Here is a 10,843-nt window from a genome sequence, read left to right as displayed (position 1 = left end):
TAAAACATAGGACTGAAGCATAGCAAATAAATTTGATTCAACTATCATTATATTCAAAAGCATTGCTAACAAATCAGTTTGAAACAAATATCATTATATTCAAAAGCATAGCAAATTGGAACATAATGCAAATTGTAACTCTAATTATGTAATATGATATTTAAGCAGTGAGGGTAAAATAGAAGCAATTATGAAACATGGGGTACACGTACAATCAATGATCATCACAACCCTCCTATACATGTGTACTGCATATATAAAAAAGATTGCTCTAACTATGGTACACGTACAATCAAAGGAACATCTTTACCTTAGAAATTTTGCGGTCATCAAACAAGCTATTGAACTGAATGCGATAATTCTCTATACGCAAGGCAATTAATCCAGCAGTGTCATCAAAAGAAATGTTACTGCATATGCCTTCATGGCTTCATGTACTTCTGGAGAAGAAAAAGGGAGCTGAAAATTCAGGAATTAGCGGCCAATAGTTTATAAAAATTCATCAAGCATATTAACCCTAGTACCCTACCAATGTTTAATGCTAAGTTGATATTTTTAATGCTATGTATTGGTATTCACTATTAATACTGCTCAAGCTTGCACTCTAAGTTCAAAATTTTAGAGATGGGAACTTGCACAAAATTTATGCATTTGGTGCAGAATCTCTAAAGTTTCTTTCACTTCTCTCCGACTTGAAAAAAAACAAATAAAAAAGGAAGTAGAACAAGTAAAAGATACAAGTAGCAAATTTCACAAACTAATCCATGAACTTGCAAGAACACAAAACCAGAAAAGCATAAAGAGAATAAAATGAAGGACCCCAAGCAGATTTCACACCTGGCTGAAGAGGTTGTCTCCTATGAGAATCAGGATCAATAATACCACGACAGTAATTAACGAGTCATCTACAAGTTCTTCACAAACCTTATTTGGATGGAGACTAAAGCAATAGACACGACTGGAATGAGTTCAAGATGGATGGATGGATGGATGCAAAGACTTTACTATCATAACTATCCTCTGATTAAATCTACCAGAAAGCACAGTTTATGAGGAAATATGTTGCCTACAGAAATAAAGCAGCACAAAGTGTCACACACCAGAACAGCGCAACCAGACAATGTCATCTCCCAGTTGTACAATCTTGGCTAAAGATCTTAGTACAAGGCTACAATGCCAGAGATTAAGTGGTCAGGCAACGACTAAGTAGAACTTATACTTCACTGTACTACAATGTCATAAATATTCTACATCAACTCTTATCAGTTAGTTAACCTTGCCATTGTGTACTTTAACATACATCTGTGAGACGTATATTAAAGATTTAAAGTACAAAAAATACAATTATGAGTTTATGACATTTAAAACAGTAGTATGAGTGTCTTACTTAACTAGCTTATCTTAGTAACTATGCAAAATCCCATAAATTTGATGGGTTAACTAACATAGAGATTTATTGAACAAAGCCAGATCTGAACTTGAATTTGACTGCTTTTCAAGTGCTCCAAAAATGTAAACAGATAAAGAGAATAAAATGAAGAACCCAAAAGAGTTGAAACACCGTGCACCAAGAAATAGAAATTTCATAAGCAAATTGTTGAATTAACAGGTACCTATTTTCGCAAACACTAATCTCTTTCACAAACCCATTTAAGGTCAAACATTGTGCACCCAAGAAACGAACTATCAAAGACAAACAATGATGGAACTGATATTGATTTTGAAGAGTATGAGATGGAGATTTATGATATCAAAAAGGATATTACAAATGCTAAATCACAAAGGACATGATGAATCCGTATCTAAATCTTTTAATTTGGGAGACTGATCAAACATACCTCTTTGGCCTCAGTGATTTGGGGATTGGAACTTGGCCTCAGTGTTTTGGGGAAGACGAATAAAAAGAAAAAGAAATCGAAGACAAGAGAAATAAGACGAAGAGGGAGAATTAACGGGTCTACCGTGCTTAAACACGGCACGACCCATTAATTGACGGGTTTATATTGTGCGGGTTTTGTCAGACCCGTTTATTAAATGTGCGGGTTTGGGCGGGTTCCTGTCGGGCGTGTTCCGTGCGGGTCGCGGGTTCAAGTGCCCAATTGCCAGGCCTAAATGTAGCTATGTCCCCTCCGTATGCATGCATAACATCCAACCAAGAACCGTCACTTCCGACCCACGACTTGTTTATTCTTGCCCTCCTCATTTCCTATCACTGTCTCAGTTCTCCCATTCTCTTCCATTGATTAAAAATGAAGCAGTCAATTTCGTCGGACCACACAGACGGACAGACCCATGCATCTCTCTGAGTACAGTCTCTGACGACCTTCATGGCTCCGCGGGTCGAGCTTAATTTAGCTAGCAAGGGGATGCATGAGATCGACAGGTAATGGGGCATCTTCTACTGCAAGTGACAGAACACGAGACAGAGAAATTGATGCATTATGTTGCTCTGTTATGACTGTATTTGTTCTGGGAAACCATTCAATCTGATCTGGATCTCTGTTGCTCGTTCTGGGGGCAGAGATCAAGAGGTGTCGACTATTATACCACATCTTGCAAATTGAAAATATATTCATCATATGTTGATTAATATATTTACCATTTTAAACGATATCTGATCATATCGTACGTGGACTGGAGAGTGTATATATATATATTAATATAGTCTATATCCATAGTGAAGTTCTAATTTTAGCACACTTTTCGGTCAATTTTTTTTAGCATAACCAATTCAATATTTAGGTATGCTATTCAAGATCATTTATACAAAATTTCATCTAATTCAGCCATTGTTAAAATATTAAAATTAGATTAAATCAATGAATGAATGAAAACTATTCAACGTGAACCGTTCATGTAAATCTCAATTTTAAAAGCTCAAATCATTATCAAATTGGATGAGACTTTATAGAGATGATCTTGAATAGCATACCTAAATATTGAATCGCTTATGCTGAAAAAATTTGAACGAAAAGTGTGCCAAAATTGGAACTTCACTCTAGATAGAGACTGTATATTAATATATATATATATTAATATATATATATATATATATATATATATACGTATACATTTATGAACAAATATAACTAACACTATTAACTTCTGAGGCAATTCGTTGAGCAATCAGTAACGAACAATAAAGTAATTTGCTCGCCTTGTTGATACAAAACAACTTGAACTAGGGTTTGTATGTTGATAGATCCACCTTATAGTGGTTGTTTTGAGGAAGATGATGATCTTCAAACTAAGGTGATCGATTTGAGTCAAGATATCTTGCTAGCTAATCTGCACGTACAGCCCGTACACAAGAGGACTACATGTGCCGATATGCTTTGCTTGATTCAAATGTAAAATATAGATTTTAGATTTTCAATTGGATGACTATAAGTATGTTGGTTTCTACCTCAGATAGCACTGGCCCTTCCTTATAGAAAATCTAAATCACCTTACTTTGTCTTTACGATGGTGGACATTACCAGCTAATTAGTAGATGATTATTTGAGTCATAGTTAGCGCCAATGGTTTTGTCAGAGGCAAATAAATAAATCCAACGTTTAAATAACATAATTAAGATCACAGATTCAGCTATGCAGCTCTAGTTATATATTAACCTGCTGCCTCCTGGAAACTCATCTAGCCAGTTCAGATCATTTTTAGGTCAGCAGTACAATTATAAATCCGATCTGATGTGGGGTTATCTAAATTTTATTGACGAATTCATTCTCTTCGTAGATGAAGAATGCAACCTCGAATTCTTATCGTAAATGTAAGGCAAATTAACTGCGAAATGGTTTTGAGATACAAGGACTATAGTTTGGCCAATAATTTGGGCAGACAAACAAGTACAAAGGGCGCGTAATTGTATATCCTAGTTGGTACGTACTTGGAAAGTTTCTTCCTGTTATATCATTTTCTAACATGGCCAGTTGGATTAACAGTGTCTGTGATAAGAATCCAATCCGGGTCAAGTGCTATATATAGCTGCTGCAATGTCCATCCTATTCCAAAGTAAGAAACTAAAGATTGAGTTTGAGAGAAAAAAGAGAACTACCTACATTCATATATACAGAAGAACAAAGATGGCTTGCTGGTCTGCTGAGAATGCCACAAAGGCCTACCTCAAATCCTTGAAACTGGTTAGTATTCATACTCATTATTCATGAGTTCATTAGCTCATTTCAGATTTCTTTGTATCGACTATTGGTACCTGTTTCTTATTGTGATGTTCATGTTAATGCAGGGCCAAAAGGCAAATGAGCCGGATGTGGTTGAGTTCGTTTCAGCACTAGCTGCAGGCAACAATGCACAGCTAATGGTTGTGGTGTGCTCTGGTGCAGCTGACTACACCACACTAGCCCTGGTTGCGGCGGCACAGCAAACCGGAGGGCGTGTGGTGTGCATTCTCCCTGGCAATGAAGAGCTGCGTATGTCTGAGAAAGTTCTTGGCATAAAAAATATGTGTCACATTGATTTTGTGATTGGGGATGCTCAAAATCTTGTGTCGAACTATTACAAGGAGGCTGATTTTGTGCTGATTGATTGTAAGCTTGAGAACCATGAGGGGATTCTTAGGGCGGTGGTGCAAATGGGGAAGAAGCAAAATGGGGCAGTTGTTGTGGGGACTAATGCCTTCTGCGGGTCGTGGCGGTCCGGTGGGGCGAGAACTCAGTTGTTGCCTATAGGGGGAGGATTGTTAGTGACAAGAATTGCAGCTAGTACTATTGAAAGGAGGAAGTCTCAATGGGTTGTGAAAGTTGACAAATGCACAGGTGAAGAGCATGTTTTCAGGGTCAGGTCTCCACAAGGGAAATGGATTCAAGCATAGGCTGAGTTGATTACTTGCATCATCAATTGGTTCTGTTTTGGAGAAGACTATATTTTGCTTTCTGATCATAAGAAATTTATAGTAGTAATAGATCCAGATATCAGTAGTTTATGGATCTTTTGATTCAGATCGTGGAGATTTTCTTGAAATGTAAATAGCAAACCAAATGTATATGTTGTAATATAAATATTTATATCGATCATAATTGTTTTCGAGAACCGACCTTATATACTATTATAGTCTATAGTCCCCAGATGGGCGGTTGAATTGTCTAGAAGCCACGGTTAAACACCCAAGCTTGCTCTTTCCAAGTTCAGATGTCTTGGCCAAGCATGGTTAGCCCCATCACTCGAGCTTGCTATAAAATATTACAAAACACTACAAAATATTACAAAATTCTACGTATTATTACGAAATTCTATAAATAACCTCATCTTAGTGAGAAAGTGTAAAAAAGTCTAAAATTAGTTTTGGTTTACAAAATACTACAATTTTTTCACAACATTACGAAACACTATAAAACACTACAAAATGTTACGAAACTCTACGAAATATTACGATAGTCTACAAAATAATACGATAGTACCCATAAAGAACCTAATCTAACTATCTAAGTGAGAAAGTGTGTAAAAGTCTAAAGTTAGTCTTAGAACGCAACAATTTCTACGAACCTTAAGAAACACTACAAAATGATACGAAATGTTATGAAACATTATGAAATATTACCAAATTCTACAAAATGCTACAAAATATTATGAAATATTACGAATTTGTACAAAATAATACGATAGTACTCAGAAATAACATAATTTAAGCGAGAAAGTATATAAAAGTCTAAAATTAGTCTTAATTAGTTAATTTATAAATTACAACAATTTTTGCGTAACGTTACGAAACACTACAAAATATTACGAAACTATACGAATTATTACAAAACTTTATAAAATATTATAAAAGTGTATAAAATAATAAAATAGTAATTATAAAGAACCTAATCTAAGTCATGAGATTCTAAGGGCACTGAAAATTGGATTAGCGCTATGGCCGGTAGTTGTTCCTCTTCATACACTTCAACCCACAAGCCCTTGCGGAGGTTGATGACGCTTGGCCGGAGACCCGAAGTGATTGTTGTCTAAAGTGTGTAAGCAGCAAATGTCACCACCATACCAAACGCCGTAATCGAAGTAATACAAAATTGAAACTCTATTAAAGGTGCACCTCCATCCCCTTCAGCTATATATTCTTCTCTTCATTAGTTAAGGTTTACATGATTAAAAGAGATCTTGCATTACTCCTTTTTATGAGAATTCGTGCTATTCCATTGTGAAACAGTAGGTGTATCATCACACTACATGGAAAGACAGGATTCTAGGGTGGAAGAACACCTCTAAAGTCTAAACACAGAAAATATTCAATGGCTACAACAAATAAGAGAATGTTCCCAGAACATCACACACATTGCTAATATACTACATTAACAAGGGTCTGCAACATTCACAAATCAAAACAAAGCTTGGTCCTCAGGAAAAAGAACACATAGAATACATCATGAAGTCCTCGAACTATCCACCAAAGTTGGCAGTCAGTCTACCTGGCTAAATATTACAGAGGTAACTGGTGAAAATTTGTGCCAAGAAGAATCAGACACAGCTACTGCAATTACTTAACTCTTGAACAACTTCCCCCATAGACGGTCGCTCAATAGGAGATTCATGAGTGCAAAGCAAAGCAGTCTTCCCAAGCTTGGACGCTTCATACTCGAAAAACCTACCATTGAGGTTTTGGTCAATATAGTCTTCAAATCTACCCGATTCAGCACCAAGACGCATGACGTTAGTTACTTTCAGTTTCCCTGATAGGATTTGGAAAACCAGCACCCCAAATGCATAAACATCACTTTTCTCTGTAAACCGTCCGGTAGTAGTGTACTCTGGAGCTAGGTAGCCCATAGCAGCGCTGGCCTTGAGTGCTGAGAAGACTACATCATTGGTTAGAAGCTTGTGCAGGCCGGAATTTGAAAGCAAGGGGTTGAATCGCTGGTCTATCAGCACCTTTTCAGCTGAAATGTTTTGGTGAACAAGAGCAGGTTTGTTTGGCTTGTATCCATGTAAATAAGATAGACCTGCAGAAAAACAGCGGAACTCAGCACAGAGAAATCAGGAATCAACTCCAAAACACCTCCATTTTTGGAAATCACCCTTTTTTTTACAGCTATACACATGCACCACCGAAATTAGTAAGCATCTAAGACTGAACCAGGAAACTTAAATATGCTAGTGAGCTATAACAAGTAACAGGTATTGACCTCAGATTCTAGTATTTATATTAAGATTCAAAATTTAATTTAGCCTAATACTGACCTTTAGCAATGCCTTTCACTATAGAAACTCTAGTAGACCATTCAAGAACATTGCTGTCCCCCTCCTTGATGTCAAGATATCGAAGCAAACTTCCATTTGGAACATATTCATAAATGAGAAAGCACTCTCCACGGCCCCTTGAACAACAAAATCCCCTCATTTTCACTAAATTTTCGTGCCTCAATGAGGTTAACATGTTCAATCCCTTCAAAAACTCTGTTTCCTCAGTCTTGCAGCAAGTTTTTCCAATGCACTTAACAGCGACAATAGTCCCATCTCGTAAAATTCCTTTATAGGTTGCAGAGAATTTACTCTTCCCCAATAGATTAACCTCGGAGAAATACTGAGTGGCAGTCTCCACCTCTTCCAAATTGAACTTAAAGCTATGGAATACGTCTTGGGCGAATGCACTTAAATTCCTCCCATCAGCTAAAGGATCCCACCCATTGGAGTACTCAAGGCTCATTAGGGGAGAGCCATATTTCCTGTGAGCTACTACCTTAGCCTTGGCCTCATCAACACTATGACGGGCATCAGAAACATCAAATGAGGAACCAAGCTTCTGTTTCCGGCGACGATGCTGTGTGAAGAGTAGAATTCCTATAGCCGATAATGCAACTGTCAGTACAACAATTCCAACAACAACAGCAACAGATGCTTGATGAGATTTTGACATATTCGAGCACCGAGATTGGTTGCAAGGCAACTGAACATTTGCAGTTTCCGGGATAGCTCGTGTTGGCCCTGTGGTTCCAAACGCTTCAGGTCTACTGCCATTAAGACTACTTGAAGTATTGCAGGCTGTTAAGGACATAAATCCGGCTCCACATAATCCCAGATTGTTTTCATAAGAGAATCCATCATTCAGTCTCTTGAGAGCTGCATTAGATATTATATAAGTAAAAACTTCGGCAATTAAGCGACATAGATCAAGTGTTGGGTCATACAATATTGAATATTCTTACCAAGAGGTACATTTCCAGAGAGGGTATTATTCCTAATGTCTAGAACTTCCAGCAAAGGGGCATCAGCTACTTTCATGGGAATAGAACCAAAGAGGTTGTTGTAGCTCAAATCCAGTCTCATTAGCATGTCCAAGTTTCCTAAACTTGCAGGAATTGCACCAGTTAACTGGTTGGACTGCAGAGCAAGAACACTAAGGTTCTTCAAAGATCCCAGCTGCGTTGGTATGCTTCCAGTAAGCTGATTATAGCAAAGCTGCATAACTGAAAAGCAAACAAAACCCAATCAGGAAGCATATAGATTTAAAACTGTGAAAGAATACTATGAAAGAAATGGGAGGAAAAGGACATAAATCAGACAACAAAGTGATTGTCCGTCAATCCATGCATTGAATCTGCTATCTAGCCTATGGATACCAAATATACCACATTGAATGACAGACATGCTAATACTGTAATGTTGAGCTGAGGAAAACAAATAAAGCAAACAAATTTACAATCTTCTGCATCCAAAAACCAAAAGCAAATACTGGTAGAAACATTTATTTGACTATTGTTGGTATTGATAAGAACGCAGTTCTTGAGTAATGCAGAGACTAAATGCCAATTTTGAGGCACAAGTTACACACATACGCAAACAAAATCCAAAATTTTCACCACACAAACTATCTAACGGTGGAAGATAGTCCTATTCACCTATTTTCTAAACAAAGCAAACCCATTAGTTCTGAAACAGCCATAATCTTATTTTCTGTGAAACAAACAAAGTTCACATTTTTTCACAACAAAAGCTTATAAAGCAACACAAAAATGCGTACCAAGTCGTTCTACACAACTAAAAGCTAAATAATCACAAACAAAGCAAATTCTTATCAAACGAACTTGCTGCAAATTTAAAGCTAACCTTCCAAGCTGCCCATGTTTCCGATCTCGGGAGGAATCTCTCCACTGAGATTATTGACATTCAAATACAAGTCACTGAGTTTAGTCAAGTTGGCAATCTCTCTAGGTATCTCCCCCTTCAAAGAGTTATAATGCATGTAAATTCCAGTCAAATCCTTGAGCCCTCCAATGGCAGGAGACAACTTCCCAGAGAGCCCCTTACCTTGCAATGAAATATTCGAAACCCGACCCGCTTCATTGCACGCTACACCTTCAAACGACCTGTCGCACGGGTCTCCATGGACAGTCCATGAAGAAAGGTACAGACTTTGCGGGTCCAAGAGAGCCTTGATGTCGATGAGGGCTCTCAGCTCTGTGTTTCCATAAACATGAGGTGGGTTCGTGAAGAACAACAGCAATGTGAAAAGTAAAACTGTGATGGCCATTTTTGGGGTGAGCATGGATTTTCTTTCTTCTTCTTCTTCTCTGTAAAACAGAGAAAGAGTGAGAAGCTGGTTCTGTCCTTGAGCTAATAGAAGGTGGTGTGACTGGTGAGGAGTGAGGACAAGGTGTTAAGCTTTTCTTGAGTGGAAATGTGTAAGAGGAATCAGAAAAGAAGAGGAATAGGGTTTATGGGTTTGAACCGTTCGATTGACTGACTTGGGATTTGAGTGAGTACATGACCATCAGAGTGATCAGACCATGTGTAGGGGCAGGGCAGTTGCATGCTAAGTACCCAACCTCCCTTGTTTGGCTAGTAAACAGAACCCAGAGAGCTAAGTGTTCTGGCTTTTTTGGTTTCATGTGGAAAATTCCAAGATCAAGTTTTGCTGATATATCAGAGTATCATACCACATAGAAAATGTGAAGAATTTGCTTCATCGCATCACGGACTGTATGTGATATTGAAATTTGAACTAATATGATTTGTTGTTTAATTCATACCAAGGTGCAACTAGATATGATTTTAAATAATAACGGTGTTACAATTACTCATTTTACTATTCTTTTGTTTTGAACTCACTATTACTCATTGTTTTTGGATTTCAAAACCTGATTCAAATTCATCTACCTTCACATTACCTAATCACCGTATGAATTTGAGAAACATGATCAGTTGAAATCCATCAGGGATTTAAATTTCTCCTCTACAAAACAAAAAAGGAGTTTGAAAATTTGTTACTCTTGTTAAAAATAAAAAACAGAACATTTCTTGCACATGGTCAAAGAGATACAGTAATAACGGAGATTCGCTCTTATTTCGAATTCAAATTCTACTCATCTGGTGTACTCAGTCTCACAGTAAGCCCAAACAATCTCCTCAGATAATTGGTCAAAACTTGGGAAACCTCTGCAGAGCAACCACGTTTCTGCTGTTAGTAGATCTGACCGTCCTGAATCTCCAAAATTCAAAAATGGAAAAACTTATTTATGAGATTGATCTGGGATTGGTTGGGAGGCTGTGTTTATTGGGAGGTTCTTCTCTATCATTGTGCCAAGGCAGAGAGACTGACACTACATCACACTATTGTCCATTTGTCATTGTCCAGTCCCACTATTCTTATATTCATTTGTTTCGATCTTAAATTTTGTCCCTAGGTTTTTTTATTTATAATTTTCATGATTTTTTTAAATCTATACTATTATTAACATAAACATACTTTATCAATTAAAAAGTTCATGAAAAGAGATAAGAATCCTCTAATTATATTTTTTTTGATAAAATTTTTAATATATAAATAACAAGATATAAAAAGTAAATATAAAATATAATGAGTAATTATGTACAACTTTGTCCATTATTTTTATAA

The 10,843-nt window shown here is 37.0% G+C and overlaps 2 protein-coding genes across 2 annotated transcripts; one reads left to right on the top strand and one right to left on the bottom strand.

The window, feature by feature from the left end:
• The first annotated feature begins 4,045 nt into the window (after positions 1–4,045).
• On the top strand, positions 4,046–4,828 carry LOC126803314 (uncharacterized). Its single transcript, XM_050531099.1, has 2 exons — positions 4,046–4,139; positions 4,244–4,828. Exons 1-2 carry the CDS (start codon positions 4,083–4,085, stop codon positions 4,826–4,828), a joined length of 642 nt encoding a protein of 213 aa, XP_050387056.1. The 5' UTR covers positions 4,046–4,082.
• Positions 4,829–6,247: 1,419 nt separating this feature from the next.
• LOC126802523 (somatic embryogenesis receptor kinase 2) lies at positions 6,248–9,540 on the bottom strand. Its single transcript, XM_050530159.1, has 4 exons — positions 9,055–9,540; positions 8,154–8,414; positions 7,189–8,067; positions 6,248–6,950 (listed from the first exon to the last, which is right to left on the bottom strand). The coding sequence occupies exons 1-4, from the start codon at positions 9,491–9,493 to the stop codon at positions 6,469–6,471; spliced, it is 2,061 nt and encodes a 686-aa protein (XP_050386116.1). The 5' UTR covers positions 9,494–9,540; the 3' UTR covers positions 6,248–6,468.
• Positions 9,541–10,843: the final 1,303 nt, after the last annotated feature.

This window comes from Argentina anserina, chromosome 7, assembly GCF_933775445.1.
Source record: "Argentina anserina chromosome 7, drPotAnse1.1, whole genome shotgun sequence".
NCBI classification, from domain to species: Eukaryota; Viridiplantae; Streptophyta; class Magnoliopsida; order Rosales; family Rosaceae; genus Argentina; species Argentina anserina.
Note: the sequence above shows the minus strand (reverse complement) of the source record. Positions and strands in the feature narration are given on the sequence as shown.